Source organism: Nanorana parkeri, unplaced genomic scaffold (assembly GCF_000935625.1).
Source record: "Nanorana parkeri isolate BGI_ZX_2015 unplaced genomic scaffold, ASM93562v1 scaffold899, whole genome shotgun sequence".
Classification (NCBI taxonomy): Eukaryota; Metazoa; Chordata; class Amphibia; order Anura; family Dicroglossidae; genus Nanorana; species Nanorana parkeri.
Window position 1 is genome coordinate 104,285 of NW_017307167.1, and position 22,605 is coordinate 126,889.

General features: G+C 43.4%; 1 protein-coding gene across 1 annotated transcript in view; it reads right to left on the reverse strand.

The window, feature by feature from the left end:
• CABIN1 (calcineurin binding protein 1) overlaps positions 1-22,605 on the reverse strand; it is a 160,136-nt gene that overhangs the window by 63,535 nt on the left and 73,996 nt on the right. The window contains exon 30 of the mRNA XM_018565909.1: positions 2,298-2,411. Coding sequence (XP_018421411.1) covers positions 2,298-2,411 — 114 coding nt within the window. The remainder of the gene's footprint in view (positions 1-2,297; positions 2,412-22,605) is intronic.

Sequence of the window (22,605 nt, forward strand, 5' to 3'; positions counted from 1 at the left end):
GCGTGCGCACACCGACCCGTTCGGCATTTGTCTCCCGAGCACCGTTCAAACCAGCCGAAAATCCTACGATTTTCGGCTGGTTTTCTAGCGTGCTCCTTAGACAAAAGACGTGCGACCGTACAGTAGAAACGGTCGCATGTCTTCGTTCACACTGCTCGATTCTCGTACGATTGCGGGATTTCCCGCGATTCTCGTACGAGAATCGAGCAGTGTATGGGCACCTTTAGACTACCAATCAGATCTAACTGGATTAAAAATGCCTCTCCATGTGGATATTTTTGTTTATTAGTTGAAAGGTACGATCACCGTGATATACACACAGCCACTAGAGGGAGAATCTATACGTTAGTATATATGATACAATAATGGTAAGCGGATTCAGCAAGCAAACAAAGCTAAGAATGTTACAGTGCAACATTACATTAGGGTAAATACTATAAGGCCTCATTCACACGGCCGTAGAAAAAAAAGAAACCCTGGGTACAGATGTGCACAGCATTTATTTCTGTATGCAGCACATGCAAATACACCGCCTCATAAACACAGCTGCGTATGGGGCTGTGTTTTTCCACTGCGCACAAAAAAAATTATACAGAGATGCGTCCGGGGCTGCAAATCGCACATATTCTATGCACTCACGAATGTAAACACGTGTATACATTCATGCACGAAGGTAAAAGCCTAAAGCTCCAGGTGGCAAAAAACAAAAACAAAAAGGTTCTTCACATATTTGTATGCAAATTCTGCACTTGCATTGCTTCTAAATCTGTGTGAATGACAGTGTTCAGACTCCCTTCACTTTTTTCAATTTTGTTCTGTTGCAGCATGACAGTACAGTTGTTTAAATTCTTTTTTTCCTCTCTCATTAATCTTCACTCAGTACTCACAAAGTGAAAACAGAATTTTAGAAAAGTTTGCAAATATATGAAAAATGAAAAACTAAAATATTGCATGAGTAGGGATGCACCAATACTAGTCACTTGGGGACGAGCATGGAGCCAGCTTCCTGGCCAATCAGGAAGCCAGGTGCCGTGTAATGACTCGCTGCCCGGCTTCCTGCAAGCAGCGAGTCGCCACCTGCCCCCCGGGTTCCGGATTGGCCAGAAAGCCGGCTCCACGCTCCCTCTTCACCTGGTGACGAGGAAGCATGGAGACGGCTTCCCTGCTAATCGGGAAGTCGAGTGGCGAGACTTTACACACCACTCGGCTTCCCTAATGGGACATCCGGTATCGGTATTCGGTATCAGCGAGTATCGGAAAAAAAATATCAGTACTCGATACCGAAAAACCGGTATTGGTGCATCCCTAGGCATAAGTATTCAGACCCTTTGTAACAACACTTGAAATTTAGCTCAGGTGCCTTGCATTTCTCTTGATCATTGCTGAGATGTTTCTACACCTTGATTGGAGTCCACATGTGGTACATTAAATTGATTGGACATGATTTGGAAATACACGCACCTCTCTATAGAAAGCCTCACAGCTGACAATGCATACGGTATCAGAGCAAAAGCCATGAGGTCAAGGAACTGCCTGCAGAGCTCAGAGACAGGATTATTGCAAGGCACAGATCTGGGGAAGGCTACAAAAAATCTCTGCTGCACTGAAGGTTCCCAAGAGTACAGTGGACTCCATAATTGTCAAATGGAAGAAGTTTGGCACAGCCAGGACTCTTCCAAGAGCTGGTCGCCCCACCAAACTGAGCAATCGGGGGAGAAGGGTCTTAGTAAGAGAGGTGACCAAGAAACCAATGGTTACTCTGACTGAGCTCCAGAGATCCTGTGTGGAGATGGGACAAAGTTCCAGAAGGACAACCATCGTCTTTGAAGCCCACATGTGCATGCTTCAGTGGCCCAGGTTTTGGGTATCTCTGGAAAGTAAGGATTTGTCCAGCCATCTCTAGGGGCCAGCTTTTCAGTCTGGTTATTACCTTGGGAACTTTAATATAATGACGAGTTTCCTTTAATTAGTAAGAGAACTTGTGATTACAACAACTCGAGCATAAGAAATATTGCCCATGGCTCTAATCAGATCCAGCCTGTCATTTTGCAGCATGCATTAGAAAATGAAAAGATGCATCTGACTGGTTCGTTTTGGCCTGCAACTACCAATTCCTTCCCTCCAGCTTTTATATAACAGACCTTTATTCCATTAACTTACAACTCAGCTAACCTGAGCTCTGTTCTGCAAAAACAAAAACAGAGGATGACTCATGTGTCCAGTTAACTCTTTGAACAGAGCGCACAGAAAACCCATTTTTATTCTGACCAGCATATTATAGACAGAACACAACTTACATTGAAGAAATTGGTCTTGTTCCTCTCGCAGAAGAGTCCCTGTGCTGGCATGTGCTCCAGTTGCTGCCACGGGATACTGCTGCCTAGCAACACGTCTCGGGCCCACTGGAAGTTCTGAGGAGACAACAGGCAGGATGAAACCAAGATACTGCTGTGGCTATATGCTGTGCATACATATAGATTTTTTTTTCCAATAAGAACACGTATTTGCTTTATAATATATATTATATAAATAGAAAAACAAAATTGATGCCAAATATATGACATGTCAGTACTCAGACTGCTGATAATTCACAACAAATATCTACTATATATTCTGGTGAACAGAAGGCAGGGATATAGTTGGTAGCCAATCAGATTCCACATCTCAGTATTCCAGGTTTGAAAAAGTGGACATATAAAGGTTGCTATGGGTAAAAGCCCAAATGTTAGTTGTAATTATCAACCCCCAATGACAATCCAGGATTATAAGAACAAAATGACAAAAAGTGTTACTCAATCCCTACACAAGGGATAGGCAAACGTTGGTCCTCCATCCAGTGGTGGTGAGACTACTAGTCCCAGGAGGCACTGCAAGACTCTGACAGCCACAGGCATCACTCCTAGAGGTAGATGCATGATGCTGTTACCCAAATTAGCCATCTTCGTTCAGTTAAAAGAATGAAAGCAGATACTTGAGCCTCAGAAATGTTTGACATTATGGAAATGACCCCACATGTTGAAAGCCCAAGCCGTAAGTATCACAGAAAAAAGGTCCCATATTTCTATCAATTATTCCATATACAAACATTTACATATACAATGCCAGGAACATTTTAGATACCGGACATGGACTTTGACTGTATGGAATGAGATGGAAGTCCAATCCAAACAATTACATACTACAACTATGAAAACATAACATACAGCTGTCAGAGCATAAAGGTCGGCCATATCATACACTGATACATTTATGAGAACAGGTACCTAAAGTTATTCAAAGTGACTCAAAGAAAACATCTGCAGCAGCTTTTAATTATTCTCACTACCCTGACCTATTCAGTCCAAATTATGTTGTTGTTGATGGGGCAAAGATTCAGTAGTTCTTGGAATATTGAAACTTGCCCACTCCCTCCCACACATTCTTATTGGCCACTGAGGGAGCCCATCATAGTGATGGGCCAATAGGAGTGTATGGCCAGGGGGAGGCGAGAGTAAGCAGGCAAGCACTGACAATACCAGGAATTGTTGGAGTTTGTTCCATTTAGTAAGGTCCAGCATTCAAGCAGAGTTCTCCACCATGCGTGCACAATCTCAATCAAATGAGTAACCTAAACATGAGATTGTAGTCCATCACGGAAGTGAGCTTGGAGTGGTGACTACTTTACAACACACACAGGGACCATGGGAAACAAAAGTAGCCACCCTCCAGAAGGAAGGACAGCGTCAGTATGAATTCAGAGATGATTTGAGGATCTCCAGCTGAGTGATACACAAATAAAGTTCAGTGTTGTTAACAGTTAAGGAACTTGAATGCATTTTTAAGATGTACATGTGAATTAAGTGTCACTTTAAGTTGAAAAAACTGTTTACTAACATGTTACCTGCCTGTTCACTGGACTATGAATAAATGACAGTGCTTCGGTGCGCTTCTCCTCCCGTAAGCTACTTAAACACTTCCATATCCATCTCCTAGTGCCTGAAAACATGTCACCATGGCAATATCGTGCAACGCAACAGATCCCTGCGGTAATGCTACCTGTGGTGTATTACTTCCCACTCTGTCTGACTTCTGATGTGTAGAGGACTGTGGTAATGAAAATTAAGCTTTCAGGCTGTTTGTTCACTAACCGCGCAATATTTTTGGTAAATACATTTGTATTTGTTCAGACATAACAGAGTTATATGTCAACTTATGCCATGACACAATTAAGACACAAAAAACAGTATGACAGAGATACGATAATACAATTGTGAGACTGTTATGTTTTATCACAAAGACTGTACAGGGAATAACTGGAAATAAAAACCCTGTTAAGGCGTTGGCATTTTTAAAAAGTGTTTTTGAGCATTTATATGTGCATTCTCACATGTTTTTGAAGCTTTTTACTATTTGGCTCAATGAAAAGCCATGAAAAAACACCGGGAACATGCTAAAAAAAAAAGGATAAGAAAAAAAAATAGTAATATAGTGTGTGTGTGTATATATATATATATATATTTAAAAAATGTATAATGTATAAAAGTTAAGTTGGGTATACATGTATATATTCTTCATTCAACCTGTGAGCTGAACGTATAAATATAACAGATTCCTATATCAATGCTTACAAGTGTTGATCAAGGAATCTCCCATTGTTTCTACTGTATTCTGACAGCAGCCGCCAGCTTCGGTCAGGATCCCAAACAGAGCCTGCAGCTGATTGGCTGCTAGGTCTGTTCGGCCGTGAATTATCCAGCCAGCTCCTTCAATCAGCTGATCAAGGGATGCTGGCTGGAAGGGTGCCAACAGCGGCACCCACTGTGCAAATTTCGGGCACTTCATCAGGAACCGGCCACAAGTCGACATTTGTACCCAGTAGGGATGCACCGATACTAATATCAGTGCCAATACCGAGTATTTGGGAAAGTACTCGTACTCGCTCAAATGCTCCGGATGCCTAGCCCGATACCGGAACTTCCGGTATCAGGAAGCAGGGCAGCTAGTCATTACACGCTGCCCGGCTTCCTGATTGGTCGGGTAGCTGGCCAATCAGGAAGCCAGGCAGCAAGTCATTACCCAGTTTCCTGATTGGCCAGAAAGGCACTTCCATGCTCCCTCATCACCTGGTGGGACTTCCGGGATTGATATTCTATTCGGGGGAAAAATTCGGTACTCATACCCGATACAGAAAAACCAGTATGGGTGCATCCCCAGTACCTGGCTTTAGGTTTTTGTTTGCTTTGTTTTTTTATTGTTCATACAAGAGATTTCTCTACTTGACTATGTCTTGATTGTATTGCTTTGACTTCCACTTTTATATATTTAATTGCTGGTGTTCTGCTCTAAGCTAATGCCACACTGCAGCATATTCCTAAATACACAAAGCACACTAACTGTGGGTTAATATGAAACTTAGCATTTTCCAAGAGTGGGAGGCAGCAAGACAGGATTGCTGTGCTGTGCCCTTGCAGTCAGAATTCAATGCTTTTTATCTTCTGCATATTATGCCATTAAGTTTGCACACGTTTTTCCTAAAAACCTGTCCAAGTGAGCAATATACAAGTTCCATAGGAAAGTATAAGGGCTGGTTTAAGACAAAATAGGCAACTTAACCAAAATTAAAGCAGCACTTTTAAAATATTGTTTGTATGGCAAGGGTGTCTCTACATACCAGAAGCAACAACCCTCCCAAAACCGCAGTATAGCACCTCCAGTAATCAGCAGAATAACACATAGGAGTCAACCTGGGAAGATAAATTCTGTATTCATGCATAAAGTATCTTAGAGGGTCTTCTGAGGCTGTAGATCAGGGGTAGGCAACCTTGGCACTACAACTGTTGGAGTCTTGCATTGCCTTATGGGACTTGCATCTCCACAAGAGCCAAAGGCATAACTCCCTTGTCGTTTCACCACAGTGCCAAGGTTGCCTATCCTTGCTGTAGAGAAAGTCAGGATGTACACTCAACACTTCCCACCATGCACCCTAGAACATTCAGTACAACCTACTATGCACTCCAAATACACTTCACACAGACACTTTCACATACTTATGTCAGATGTTCCAGCAGGGTGACACATGTCAGACTGAAGGCAGATCTGCATCTCTTATCCAGCAGCCTTCTCCCTGATGCAAAGCTCTGTTCACTTCTGCATCCCTAGCCTACAGCGCAGTGCTCCATCTTGCACTAGGTGCTCCAACACAGAGGATTACAAAACTTGCACCCACTCCTACTTTGCAAATATATGTCTGGGGTCCCTTAAGGCTCCACTCACACATGGCGTTTGTGTATTTGTACCACGCGGACGTCACGCAAGTGTGAACAACATACATTTGAATGTATTTTTTTTTTAATGTTTAGCGCGTTTGCACGCGTATTAACCGCTAAAATGTGAACGGAGCCCCAATGTGTGGAAGACATGGGGAACTGTAAAGTATGCCCCACTCCCTCCTAAAGAAGGCCATACATGGTACTAGGGTTCATCAAGCTTTGGCTGATTGACCTCCCATCTGATGGTGCCTACATAGTTCCAGGACCAATGCCATTCATTTTAGCAGGAGTTCTACAAGACCTGAAAACAGTTGCAAAGGTTCCTCTAGGGTAAAAAGGTTGAGAAAGGCAGGTATAGGGAATAAAAATGGATATGCCAGACGCTGATCAGTTGTCTTCAGTTGTTGAAAGGCTGCCTTCTCTGGTCTGTCTCAGTTGGTATTACTGGTCATACTTTATGTGAGTAAAAAGATTAAATAGTAGCCATACATGGCTCGAATTTTGTTCAATTTCTGCTGAATCAGCTGAATTCACGTTGTGGGTGGCTCTGTCGGCACCACCCAGCTTGACAAAAGTCGATTGAAAAACCAATCCCAGATTTGAGTGGGTAATTACATTTTCCGAAATTACTTGGGAAAGTGAACTTACCATTTAATGCACATTGTGCGTGTTAGAGAGCGCTGCTTATTAGCATGCAGATGGGGGGTGGGGGCTGGGTTGGTTTTCATTTATTACTGTTTTATTATCTTTTTAAATGTAATTTTACTTTTAAAGTTTTTTTTCCCACTTAACTTTATTACTATCACACAGGGAATAACAAGCCCCTATGTGACAGTATTTTGGACGTGACAGATTCTCCTTAAGAAACCTGCCCCCCCAACACAACATCGAGCAACTGCATTTCTGCTCGATTCTGTGCAGCCTGTGACAGCTGAGATAACTGCTCTGCTCCCCACTCTCCATCCTGAAATGATTGTCGTGGTCCCGGGTCCCCTAGAAGAGCGGGGGACCCTGAAAACCACAGCAGGGGGGACGACAAGATGGCTGCTCATTTTCTAGAAGTGTTCTGAGATCATTTGAACAAATTGAGCACCGACTCCCCCAATCTACATTTAGCTCTGCTAGTCTGAAGCGGGGCTAAATGTCAACTACCTGCCCGATGCCTGGGAACTGCAGGTCCCGGGCGTTGGGCGATAGGAATTCCACACCCCTGGATTTAGGGCTGCAACAACTAATTGATTATAATCGATTATTGAAAGAGTTGTCCACGTTTTCAATCATCGATTAATCGGCTTCCGATTAGTTGGCTCTGTTCACGACTTCCCACACACTGCGCGCCGCACCTCCTCCGCACCTCACGCTTGCTGCTGCCAGACCCGCCCGCCCGCATCCACGTTCCACACGCCTCACCTCCTCCCCGCCTCACGCTCACCGCCTGCCCACATCCACGATCGGCACAGGGACACGGGGAGAAGAATGAAGGGGGGGATGACAGCTGCCGATAGACGGGACCGATCTCAGAAACAAGTTGCTGGAAGACTGCTCAGGTAAGCCTGCACTTTGCCACACATGGTGCTCTAAAATGTATTGCTGGGATTTGTATTCCTCTATATCTGATGGTACATTGTGCTGTATATCAGCTATAGAGGAATACAAATCCCAGCAATACATTATACACTGTATGTATAATGTATTGCTGGGATTTTTTGTATTCCTCCATAGCTGGGTGGTATTCTGTATTGCGCTGTATAGAGGACTACAAATTCCAGCAATAATACATTATACAGCGCAATGCAGAATACCACCAGCTATAGAGGAGTACAACAAATTCCAGCAATAATACATTATACAGTGGCGCAATGTCGAATACCACTAGCTATAGAGGACTACAAAACCCAGCAATAGTACATTATACAGCGCAATGCAGAATGCCGCCAGCTATTATGTACTATTGCAGGGATTTGTTGTATTCCTCTATAGCTGGTGGTATTCTGCATTGCGCTGTATAATGTACTATTGCTGGGTTTTGTAGTCCTCTATGGCTGGTGGTATTCTGCATTAAGCTGTATAATGTACTATTGCTGGGATTTGTAGTCCTCTATAGTTGGTGCCATTCTGCATTGATTGCTGTATAACTTTACACTTTCCATTTCACTATATTGCACACCACACTTTTTTTTTCTTTTTTACTTCCACCGCTCCAAGCTTGCTCCTGTGATGGACTACAATCTCAATACAAACTAGTAGTCCACTCGCCTGCTCGCATTTGGTAAGTAAAAATAAAGGGAGTGGAAATTTGGGTCTCCAAGTACTGGTCCGCAGTCAAACTCCGGCCCACGAGCCGGTACTATGTGACCCACAGACAGCTGACATGTCAGGCAAATGGTCGCAGACCTGACTTGCCGGAGCAGCTCCACGGTCTGCATCTGCATCTTTCAGAACTCTGACAGTTCTGAATTAGTGAGGTCTGCTGCAGACCTCACTAATCACCCCCAGATAACCTGCGATCGATCCTGCTCACAGCCTCCTCCCTGCAACACCACTGCACACCGGCCCGTGTGGCATTCATCTTCCGACCACGCCACCAACACTCCAAAAAATTGTACGATTTTCGGCAGGTTTTCCAGCGTGCTTGGAAGACGAAAGTCATATGACCTTACAGTAGGTGTCGCACGCTTCACATACACCTGCCAATTATCGTACGATCGCAGGATCACCCGCGATTATTGTACGATAACCAGCAGGTGCATGGACACCTTTAGTGTATGTGTATATTAGGCACCATTCACACCTACAGTATATTTCAGTTGTGATTAGACATTACTGTGTCAGGAACTTGCGTTTTACTGCAGCAGGAATTCCTAATCTGCCGTTTACAAGCGGCAACTATCATAAGATAAGAATTATCATAAGATTATTTAAGAGGGTGTATTTAGGGGCGGAGTTAAGGCCGGGCCATGGTAAGGGTTAGGTGGGGCAACTGGTGGCTAGTAACTCTTAAGGCCTGGCTAGTAGCTCAGGACTTGAAATTTTGAGCCCTGGTGTACATCACATGGTACAAAGCCCACAAAAAAAAATAAAAATCTATTTTAATTCCAGGTTGTAAGGCAATAAACCAGGAAAAACACCAAGGGATTGGGGAGGGTTTTTTTTTACAAGGCACTGTACATCATCTAGGGCTAACAAAAACGCTTACATTACCGTATATACTCGAGTATAAGCCGAGATTTTCAGCCCATTTTTTTTGCTGAAAAGTGACCCCCCCTCGGCTTATACTCGAGTCAGCGTGGTCCAGTGCTCAGGTTTCTTCTTACTTACCTCGCCGAGCGTCGCGTCAAGTAACATTACAGGAATATTTATTATCCGTTACCTACAGAAAGGGGAATCATTGTACAAAAACCATGTGATGAAAATTGGTATATAGATGGTGATCTTACTGTTCCAGCATTGTAATAATTATCCATTTTTAATCCATACAAGCCACTGAGAGAGCTCAGACAGAAAACTTTGTTTCTGGAAATTATTGGAATACTTGGAGCCTGCACAATATTTTCTTGTGTCATTCTGTTGTTGCAAGATGCAAGCTGTGCAGCCAGTCAGCGCTGCCTTTGACAATTGGAAATGTAGTGTTCATGCAGAACACGCACTTACAACCATCAAAGGGGTTTGTTGTCTTACAGAGAGAGAATAAGAAGAATCTCTGATCGTTCAGTGATTCAACAGAATAAGGAAAGCTTTTCTCAGTGCAGATACATTGAATCTGTACATCACTTGAATGATCTCCACATGCATGAGGGCTACACATGAGTTGCAAGTAGTAAATTGTTCTTGACTCCCTTGTCATCTACTTTGTGTTACCCTGTCTGACCATGGCTTCCTCCATTACTATGGGCGAATACAGGAATACACTCCTAACAAGTGGAACTGAAGAGATGGGCACAGGCAACGCTGCTTACCCTGTGATGATCTTGTTACCAAAACAAAGCAGTATCAAATAATAAACTGTGTACAGAACACCAGCTAAGCCATTTGTAAAGAAACCATTCAGCCAAACAACACAGAACCCACACGTAGACACAACACTGCACTACCTACACGACACATGCAGGCTGTCTGCTATACTTAGAGGTATTTAGTAAATGTAAGAGATGTGCTTATTATTATTATAACGGCCAATGGTACATCCAAAGTATCTATAATGTATTATGCCATAAATAAAAAAAAAAACACTGAGTGTCTGTGAATGGCCTACTGTTCCATCATGTGCCCTGCTCTAAATTCTACAATATGAAAGGCCAAATATACATAACATCAGAGTTGGCATGTACGGAATTTATTGAAAAGGTCAGCAGTAGTTTGGGCACAGCAAAGTCAATCCTGAATTCTAGGCAAAAGCTAAATTCAAAGTTTAAAGGAGAAGTATTCAGAGAGAACAAAGTATATTCTTCCCGATGCTTAGAGCTGGCATGGGACACTGTAGCCAACACAGGCCACCCGAGAACTGAGTGATCACGAACCGTTCACTGCTTCTCCATGCAGAGAGCAGAGCCCGTCAGTCACAGGGATTCCCCCCTTCCCTTTATGCTTCTCCAGTGCTTACTGGAAGGACAGATGGGAGGGGTGGGCACAGCTGTCAGCCACAGGGATTCCACCCTTCCCTTTATGTTTCTCCAGTGCTTACTGGAAGGACAGATGGGAGGGGGTGGGCACAGCTGCCAGCCACAAGGATTCCCCCCTTCCCTTTATGTTTCTCCAGTGCTTACTGGAAGGACAGATGAGAAGGGGTGGGCACAGCTGCCAGCCACAAGGATTCCCCCCTCCCCTTTATGTTTCTCCAGTGCTTACTGGTAGGACAAATGGGAGGGGTGGGCACAGCTGTCAGCCACAGGGATTCCCCCCTTCCCTTTATGTTTCTCCAGTGCTTACTGGAAGGACAGATGGGAGGGGTGGGCACAGCTGCCAGCCACAAGGATTCCCCCTTCCCTTTATGTTTCTCCAGTGCTTACTGGAAGGACAGATGAGAAGGGGTGGGCACAGCTGTCAGCCACAGCGATTCCACCCTTCCCTTTATGTTTCTCCAGTGCTTACTGGAAGGACAGATGAGAAGGGGTGGGCACAGCTGTCAGCCACAGGGATTCCCCCCTTCCCTTTATGTTTCTCCAGTGCTTACTGGGAGGACAGATGAGAAGGGGTAGGCACAGCTGTCAGCCACAGGGATTCCCCCCTTCCCTTTATGTTTCTTCAGTGCTTACTGGAAGGACAGACGAGAGGGGGTGGGCACAGCTGCCCTGGCTCTGGAGAGGCAAAGCCAGCTGTCAATCAGCTAGCTGGGTAGATCCCAGAAATATTGACAGCACAGCTCTGCACAGTCAGCATATAGTGGGCAGTAGTTCGCTATATGTAGGAGTACATTAGTAAATATACCTTAGAGGCAAAACTTTAAAACATAAAGCAAACATATATGCACATTGCTGAAGCAAACTTCATGTTTCATATAGATTGTGCTTGAAATGAATAACAATTGGTTCCGAACAATGATGATTAAAATTATGATTACAAATATTTACAAAAAAGCAGTATGTAAATTTAAGAATACATGTGCACTCACTCATAAAAATAAGATGACATTGAATATGACATATAAACCTATGTATACCCCAATATGTGTATATATGCGTATGTGAGGTTATACCCATATATATGCTAAAAGAATTCCTATACATGGGTACCCTCACACACTCATACCGCCAGCATACTTGAAAAGTTTTATACCATCCAAAAAGCCTTAATAGTGCAGCGCCGGCGTGCTGTTGGGGACGTGATCATGGCAAAGAGCTGATTGGCCTGAAGCTCTTGGCCCATTGGTCAGTGTGTCATACTTGAGATAGCTCCAGATTGGACGCTTTTCAAGACTTATTGGAACCAGATGCAGTGGACTACTAGGTTCTGATGAAGGGGGCGTCAAATGCGTTTACCGAGGCTGCCATGCAGTAAGAAGCATGTACATGCCAGACTGCATGTCCAATGCTGTGGCTATTTTAATGGCCTCACAGTGCGGATGAAACCTCTGTCACTGCAGGCTTTCAATTACCGGCTGTTTTGAGAGTACATTTCTTGCTTTTAACATTTAAACATTAAAGATTTGAACACAAGAGAGGCGCACTGTTCTTGTGTTTCCATAATAAGTATATACATTAGAGTGAAAACCCCAGGGTACTCACGGAGGCACGGCTCCACTATAATGAACAGCCTTTTTAACACTGCCTGTACTAGTCCTATAGGTTTTTTTGGAACCAATTTCCTGTACACAATGATATTGTGCACTATATAATAACTGTAATAAAAAGGAATTGTGTCTGTATACATTTCCATTATTTATTATGCTTAGGGCTAAAAATAAAAATACAATGGGTTTTCTTTTTTTTGGTCAAGCGAGCATGAAATATTACATTGGAGTATGTCATATTTGATTTGCAGCCACTAGGTGAGACTCTGGGCCGCATTAAAGGAGAACTATGGGGTAAGTGTTTTTCCCTATAGTTCGTCTCAGAGTCAGGGTCACTAGCGTCCTCCCGAGACCCAAAGCTCAGTATACCGCGAGTTACAGCTCGCGGCATACCGAGACGTCGCAGCCGGGACGCATCCTGACATTACTGTCGAGAGCCACCCAGCTGTGTGATTAGGCAGAGCCAGCTGTACCCGCCCCATCTGTTCCTCCACTCAGCGCTGGAGGATCGGAGAGGGGAGGGGGAATCCCTGCAGGGAGCCATGAGTGACAATCACGGCTCTCTGCAGGGACAGGATCAAGAAGTGAGCCAGCGACGGTATGTGTTCGCTCACTTCCCGATCTATTGAGCTGACGTGTGACAGTTTAATTGTCACACGTCGGCTCGAACTATGAGGTTGAGTGAAAATCACCTCATAGTTCTCCTTTAAGCTTAAAGCAGAAAGCACTAAAATGTAGGAGTTTTAAAGTCCTAACATATGCTATCCAGTTATATCAACATTGTAATAGGAATTCATTCTATAGTTGTTTTTGAAATTGCAATCAAAGCTTACTTGAAAAAAAATCCCTTTTATGTAGTTAGTGCTGCCTTCCGTCTGCTCATCACTTTTATCAACTTCCTGGATTCCCAGTGTGCTTTGTGTCTCTTTCCCTGCTGCTTGAGGTGATGCAATCTCAAATCTACATAGCATTGCCTCCAGCAAGCAGTGATAATGTTACATTGTCCAGACATTGATCTGTACTTCAGAAGGCAGGCTCTGTGAAAGTTGCGACATAAACTAGCGCATATTCACAGGTTTGAGTGAAACTGTGTCACTGCATTAAGGAAGTACATCCCACGGAAATCTTCAATAAGTAAGTTTAGAAACGTCTAGATCGATATGGTTATTAGGAGTGGGACAGAACTGATAGAAATTCGATATGGAAATACATATGTATTTTTAGTTTTTTACCATAGATACCGTCGCATAAGTTCAAAACTGTTTCTCATTGCTTTCTCAATCGGCTTCCCAGCTGATGTGCAAGCAGAGAAGCATAACCTAGGAATGGGTTTGATCTGCACTGACTGCACAGCTCAATGGCTATAGGTTTTTCACATCTCCCCTACATCTGAACAAGGTGGAAAGCAAATCACGGAATGGAACAATTGAGATCACGGATGCTCTTGCTTGTTTATGAATTTATTTAGGTAGCAGTATGCAATAACCACCCTATTGCATTTGTTCAGGTGATTAGATGGTGAATCATAGTCAACTCATCTCACAGATTTGCCAAAGGATGTCACCAGCACACCATTTAAATGAAATTGTGATTCTGAGCCTGATAAAGGGGACCCTGTGCGGCCCCGAAAGTGCTTGTACTGGAATGGCAGTACTCCATTAATAAATGGACTTTTGTTGATTTCACTTAAATGGTGTGCTGGTGACATCCTTTTGCAAACTTGTATATCTTCACGGCGCCATCCGTGGTCACTACGAGCACCCACCAGGATTTCAAGGAACATCCTATACCGGTAAGGAGTGCAGCAAGACACCTATAGTTGTGCAATTTGGTGCACAAAAACAGAGCCGCCATACTCTTGGTGAACCATCCTTTTCCTGATGCCTCTGTAACATGTGACACACTGCCCTGCACCATAGAAAACTAAAAGGCTGTGACCACAGGAACAACACATTAACTCACTGGTTCTAGTTACAAAAGGTGGAGCAAAAGGGCAGCACTTACTTATTTAATTTAAAGCCGAACTCTGGGCAGAAATGTTCCTAACCCTTTCAGTGGGGCTTGGTTTTGTCTAGGTTTTAAAAAAAAAGGTTATACTCACCTGATCCTCCGAGATGGCTTACTCTTAGACTGGTCCTTGGAGCTTCTCTCCCCCTCCTCTGCAGTGGTCTAAGGTCCTATAAATCGTCACGTTCTATACACAGGGTATAGCTGCGAAGATGCTGAGGAACGTTTCAATGCTGCAGCGTAGTAGAAGAGAGGCTTCAGTGACCGGAGAAGCAGGCAGCCAGCTTGGCGGTTCGAATGACTTATAACCTTTTTTTTTTTTAACATCTATGCAAAAAGGAGCAGTTAACCCTTGCAGTGCAGGGTAGTCCCACCGCAAGGGTTAGGAACACTTTTTCCCTGAGTTCTTCCTTAAAGCTAGATTTCTGCTTGCTAAGGAAAATTGCTTCACTTTTGGTCTAGTTTTTGTAAATCAGCCCCAACATGGCTACAGGTAACAATTGCAGTCTGCCAGTCCTCCCTTCCGATAACACCAACATCAGCTGATCAGCTTAATTTCAAAAGGTAAAGTAAGTTAGGATAACAAATATAATCAGACAGGGAGATTAGTGAATTTGTCCACAGCTCCCTTTTTACTGGAGCTGCTGGTTGAATGTGTGGGCAGTGCATATATTAACTCCGGTGTCAGGGCTTGACAGACTGTAGGAGGATAGCTGTGCTCCCAGGGGTCTGCCATCCCATATACAAGATGAATCACTACAAACATTCTGCTGCCTATGTTAAAGCAAGCATCCAAACAGTCAGAACAGTAGAGAGATTCTCTGACAATTTGTGTTTTACATCACAGCTCCTGATACAATCCTGATGGGTGAATGAGAACCCTTCTGCTAGAGTTTTCCCTACAGTCCTCTCTGCTTGATCAAGGATGTCCTGTGATAAGGACACGGATACCATGGTGCAAGAATCCTAGGATCTAATAGTGTGCACAGCTAAGAAAAGGAAAAACAAGAGAGCAGAGCTAACGCCCGAAACAGCCAACCGACACAGTGAAACAGAGATATTAGGAAAGACTAAAGCTTAATTCTGACTGACCAATTATTATTATTATTACATAGGATTTATATAGCACCAACAGTTTGTGCCGCACTTTACAATATAAGGAAGACATTACAACTACAATACAATTCAAGACAAGATGGTAAGGAGGGCCCTGCCCGTGAGGCCTTGCAATCTAAAAGGGAAGGGCCAGTGATACATGACCAATCCACCTGTGGTAATTTATTAGAATCTTCATGGTTCTTAAAAGACAAACAGCAGGTTACAGTGCCAAGTTACATTTTATTAATTTATAGTTCTAGATTTTCTCCCTATGGACTTTATTTACTGCTGGGGCAGATGGTGAGACAGCCACCTTGGGTGCGTTCAGTATGATATCAAACTAGGTCCAAATTTAGACAGGAACCATTTAAAATATTGAGGGAGTAAAATATACTTTTTCCAATACTAAGAGCTGGTACCCTGCAGATGTCATACTCTTGGTCTATATACAGAAAGCTAAACAATCATGTAGCTGCTGGTCGCTCAGTCAAAGCTGCTCCCTGCAGAGAGTAGTGACTGTCTCCACACTCTGCAGGGATTGCCCCCTCCCCTCTTTTCTCCTCCAGTGCTCATTGGAGGGGGCGGGCACAGCTGGCTCTAGAGAGGCAGAACCAGCTGTCAATCAAGTAGCCCAGTGGATTATGACAAGATTGTTGGGATCCCCTCCAGTTGCAACGCGGCTCTGCTCTGTCAGTATATAACGAGCAGTAGCACGCTACATGCTGACTTTGGGTTACAGGAGCACATTAGTAAATATACTCCTGTGACCCAAAAGAGTTCTAAAGCCAAAAAGGGTTTGGCTTCACTTCTCTTTTAACATACTAGTATGTCTTTGGAGTGTAGGAGGAAATCCACATAAATCACATTAAGCTTGGAATATGGCAAACTACATGCAGATATTGTCCTGACCGAGACTTGAACTGAGGAACATAATGCTGGAAGAAAGAAATGCTAACAATCGTGCAACAGCCAAAAGACAAGCATACCAATACAGTGCAGATTTAAAGCACATCCACCATAAAAAAATACAGGTGCGTCCATTACTGGCCACCTTAACATAAATCTAAATCTATTCACTAAAATCTCATATAAGCTTTAGAGGTGGAATCTTGGGACAAGGGACAAGGCCGAAACGCAATATTGTATGCTAGTAATCTTCAAGCCTCAGGCGACACTGTATTAAAAACAGACATGAATCTGTGGTGGACATCACTGCATAGACTCAGGAATACTTCCAAAAATCACTGTCTGTGAACACAGGTTGCTGTGCCATCCAAAAATTTAAGTTAAAGCTCCATAATGCAAAGAAGAAGCCATATTTGAACATGATCCAAAAATACTGCCATCTTCTCTGGGCCAAAGCTCATTTCAAATGGTCTGTTGCAAAGTGTAAAACTGTTCTGTGGTCAGACGAATAGAAATTTGATATTCTTTTTGGCAACCATGTGTACCGTGTCCTCCGGACTAAAGAGGAGAGGGACCTTCCGGGTTGTTATCAGCACTTAGTTTAAAAGCCTGCATCTCTGATGGTATGGGGGTGCATTGGTGCGTATGGAATGGGCAGTTGCACATCAGGAAAGGTACCATCAATGCTAAAAGAGATATCCAGGTTTTAGAGCAGCACATGAACCCATCCATACAACGTCTTTTTCAGGGAAGGCCTTTTATATTTCTGCAGGACAATGCTAAACAGCATTCTGCATATATGACAACAGCACGCCTTTGTAGTAGAAGAGTCCGGGTACCTAACCGGCCTGCTTACAGTCCAGACATTTCATTAGTTGAAAATATTTGGCAATATGAAACAAAAAAACACAACAAAGAAGAGCCAGGACCGCTGAACAGTTGTAATCCAATATATCAGGCAAGAATGGGACAACATTTCTCTCCCAAAACTCCAGCAACTGGTCTCCTTAGTTCCCAGACATTTACAGAGTGTTGTTAAAAGAAGAGAGAATGCTACACCGTGGTAAACATGGCCCTGTCCCATTTTGAGACGTGCTGCTACCATCAATTTCACAATTAGCTTATTTTTTTCTTAAAATGGTCAGGTTAAACATTTGATATGTTTTCTATTTTCCATTGCTTACGAGATTTGCAAAACATTGCATTGTTTTTTATGTAGACTTTACGGAGCGTCTCAACTGTTTTAGTTGACCACCAGGAAAGCCACCCTGAGAAATGCCATGCAGCCATTACTCAACTGCATGTAGACAAAAAGTGGCCACAAAGAGGCTGCAAAAGATAAGCAGCACTGAAATTCAACAAATGATGAAAAAAGTTTACATTTAGCAAACTAAATGTAATTCCATTAGGGTTTAAATCTCCTCTTAGACCAGGGCTCAAAATTTCCACTCGCCCCCTCGCAATTTGCGAGTGAAAATTGCGAGGGGGCGAGTGGAAATGAAGCCATTGAGTCAGACACTCAGTCATGGACCAAGTGCCTGATGCCTTGCTCCTATGCTTCTGCCTACAGCCGTGCATCTTCCCATATTAAAGATGGCTGCATGACGGCAGCCATCTTTACTAAGGTCCGTTCTTGTATCCTAGCTCTTGTATACCACCTACGTGACACACTCACCCACTGCTGTCATGGTGGCGCTGTAAAAGTGAAACTACAGCTCCCATAATCCTCGGTGCACAGGCAGGAAGTTATATAACTTCCTGCCTGTGCACCGAGGATTATGTTATTTGTGCTGTGCTGCATGTGCAATGTCCTGTGTTCTTTGTGCTGTGGCTGTATGCGTAATGTCCTGTGCGTTGTGCTGTGGCTGCATGTGTAATGTCCTGTGTTCTTTGTGCTGTGGCTGCATGTGTAATGTCCTGTGTTCTTTGTGCTGTGGCTGCATGCGTAATGTCCTGTGTTCTTTGTGCTGTGGCTGCATGCGTAATGTCCGGTGCGCTGTGCTGTGGCTGCATGTGTAATGTCCTGTGCGTTGTGCTGTGGCTGCATGTTTAATGTCCTGTGTTCTTTGTGCTGTGGCTGTATGTGTAATGTCCTGTGCGTTGTTCTGTGGCTGTATGTGTAATGTACTGTGCCCCGTGCGTTGTGCCCTGTTTGTGTTTGTTTGCGTTATGCAGGGCAACTAGTGGCGAGGAACTTTTCAGGCCTGGCTAGTGGCTCATGACCTGAAATTTTGAGCCCCGTCTTAGACAGTTGTCCCCGAAACAGGTGTAAACATTAAAAAGAGTTTCCATCCCCCCAGACATATCTTTCAATTTCTCCAGATCAAACATTTCTTGCTGACCCGCCTGGGGTCCCAGCGAAAACCTTCCCCCCTCAGCCCCCTTGAGAGACTATTACACTATGGGAACCGGGACTCAGGGACTATATCGACACTATATACCTTATTATTAGACAAGTTACAGGCCTCCCTACCCGCCTATACTCTCAAATGGGAACAAGACCTAGGATGCTCCATCTCCCCTGACACTTGGGCTCAGATATGGAGGACAATCTCTAGGAGTTCAATGAATGTCCAAACGATTGAGGCAAATTACAAATTGCTCTTCAGGTGGTATTTGTTCCCGCTCCGGTTCTCCAGAGCTATCCCATCTTACTCTCCGAATTGTTTCAGGGGTTGCCGGGTAGAGGGTTTGGTCCTCTACATATGGTGGTCCTGCCCTAAGGTAAGGAGATTTTGGCATAGAGTCTATCAACTGCTATACACTGTTACTGGCAAGACGTTTTGCAAGGACCCGCTGGAAGCCCTCTTACATAAAAAGCCACTGGTGTGTACGACACGTCAAAACTGATTGATCACAATCATTCTCACAGAGGCCAAGCGGGTCATTGCGAAAGCTTGGAAGTCCCCTAACCTCCCTTTTGCTGAAGTCAAATCCAGAGTATCACGTGTGATGTTTTTTGAGAAACTCACTGCAATTGTGGGAGCCGTGGATTGAGTCATACCTCCCTCCCTCCTTTGGTGCAGACTCTTTGTCCATATGAGCAAGTGGGGCTCGGAAGGGTAGCTTGATGTCACTACCTATCTGCTCTCATACTTTGCCTCCTTACCTTCCCTCTCCCTCCCTTAAACCTATCCTTCACCACTGTACTTACTCCCCTCCCCCCTATCATGGGGCGCCTCCCCCTTGGAACCGATTAGTTCAGGCTACTCCTCTGTGTCCTTGCCTTGAAGTCTGTACTAACTGGTTATTCCCTCCACTGTTGAAAACTTGTATTTGTATTGGACTTCGCCTGCACTGATGTTATGTTTTATACTTCTATACTTTTGAATTTGAGTGATCTTACATTTTCATGTACGTTGTATGTGTCATACACTGTAATTGCCACTTGCGGTGGTCATGATAGAACTTGTTTATTTAAATTCACATAACGTAATAACAAAATGACAAAACAATAAAGCTTTTTGAACGAAAAAGATTTTCCATCACAGCTTGTTCTGGTGACATCTTGGATTTCCCCTCCCTTTGTCTCACTGACAGCGATCACCAGAACAAAAAAAAGAGGGTAAAGCTACCTGACAGGAATGCAGATGGCAAAAAAAAAAAACTTGACAGGACTTTCAAACATTTTCTACACTATCCAAAACTACAAAAAATAAGTTTTGGTTATACATACACTTTGCGTGTTTTAGTTGTGAGTGGTTTATTATTTCCTCACCGTAAGGGCAATTACCTTATTAGAATTTAGCACAGTATTCGGATAACTTTTTTTAAGACAGAGTACGAGTACCGAAACTTTTTTCAAGTACTCGCCGATACCAATTACCGATACTTTTTCTTAAAGGGACAGGTCACATTTTTTCTAAAGCAATACAAAATCATGATTTTAGGTCCGTTTCTTAATATTATGAAGAACATGAAATGAATATTTATCATGCCATTGCTAACTAACGTTAGCATTTTTTTATAATATAAAGCCAGGTATGCAGAATTGGATATAGCTGTGCCACACTATACAGTGTTCTGGTCTGGAGTCTGGACATGTGCTCATCTATTGTCCCTACTAGGGGAATACAAGCCTTAGTTAGCAATATTTACATAGTTATTTCTTTATTTAATGTCTTTTTAAAAAAAATATTATATGCAGTTAAACAGCATTGTTGTGCCCAGCCCCCATGAGGTGCTGCAGTACTAATAGAAAACGATTTTGTTTCTGCCTGGAGATCCGAACCATTTAAATTACCCTTTCTCATAATTACTTGTCAACCATCCGTAACCAAAATGAACCATATAGACCAAAAAGATAAACCAGCTAACAAGAGTGACTGGTTTAAAAAGGGTCAACAGAGGATCGGGACAAGTATTCCAATTACAAAAAGAGTTTATTAGCTAAAATATCAGTTTTGGACATAAATATCATATCACTAATTGGTTTTTAAAAAAACAAAAAAAGCATGACATACAATTATAAATCTTCAGGTATGCAGATTACATCACTTCCTATTCTGTCATTGCAATCTGCACTTCAATAGCTTATTTAAAAGAGAAGTATGGGGTAAGTGGTTTTCCCCATAGTTCTCTTTAGGGACACGGGAGGACATATACTAACCTCCTCCCATGACCCAAAGCTCAGTATATAGTGAGCTATTGCCCGGGATATACTGAGACCGCCGCAGCCGGGGTGGATCCAGACATTACTGTTGAGATCCACCCAGCTGCGTGAGTGACAGCTGGCTCTGCCTATCCAGAGGCAGAGCCAGCTGTGCCCGCCCCCTCCACCCGTAGAGGATCGGAGCGGGGAGGTGGGGATCCCTGCGGGGAGCGGTGACTGACAGTCATGGCTCTCTGCAGGGAGATGATCGGAAAGTGAGCGATTGTCACAGGTCGGCTCTAACTATGAGGATGAGTGGATAGTACTCACCTCATAGATCTCCTTTAAAGTGGGAAAAAAAGTGGAAGTCTGTTGGACCCCCCTATATGATAGCAATTCAAGTTAAAAAAAAAAAATAAAAAAATAATAAAATAAATATAAAAATAAAAAAAAATTTTTAAATTCTCCTGCCCCTGCGAGTGTATTCAAGTAAACATGCATCGGGTGCGCCTACATACAAAAACAATTGTGCAACACATGTTGGGTATCGCCGTGCACACCAGAGTGGGAGCAATAAATATTATATTTTTTTTGTTTAAAGGGCCTTGGCAGCGAAAGGGTTAATATTGATTTCGTTGACCTTGTTGGAAGTTTTTGATCAGCAAGATTTCAGTAGAGTAGAGTACAAAGCACAAGTAGAGTGAGTTCCCTGGGGCATTCACTTCCAGGTCTGACATGTAAAATTGGCACATACCCATAAGCCTTTTCTTCAACTGATCAGCAAGGCCAAGGATACATTATTGATCACAGTTTCCAATAAGTCCATTACGTTCAACTGTACTCCAGCCTGACCTTCAGGTCTTGTAGAGTTGTATGGGTTCCTCTCCTGTACTGAAATTACTTACCGATTTCACTGCACATTGCAAGCTTCTCACATGGTGCATTGGAAGCTGCAGCAAGTCAGTTAAAACCGGTCTCCTTAACTGGGTGGAGGACCTCCAACATCATCTAGGTCTTTCTTCCCCAGCCTGTTAGAAAGGGGCGGGCCACTTACATTGGATTTCAGTTCTATCAGTCATGGATGCTCAGCATCACATGTGGGCATTACCTAGTGATGTTTTCTAGAAGCAATGTACAGCACCCAGTCTACACCTCCAACCAGCCATAATCTGCTTGCATGGCAATGCAGGCTGATTATGGCTGAAAAACAGAGACCCAGGAAGGATGATACTGATTCTAAAATAAACTATGTACCGAAAAACAAAAAATAGTATTAAACTTTCAATCTTTTTTTCAATAATGAATCCAGATGAAACAAATATACATTGCCCAGCAAAGTATCTCTTTACATTTTTGCCCAAACATTTACAGTCATTATGTTTCCAAACAGCTGCCTCCACCTCTTCCATCTCAGCTTCCCTGAACTTCCTGTCCAGTACAAGATCACAAGGGACAACACAGACTCCAGCAACTGTTCATGTACTAGCCTGGAAAGGAAGGAAGGAGCAGAAGGAGGAGGGGAGGGGGGG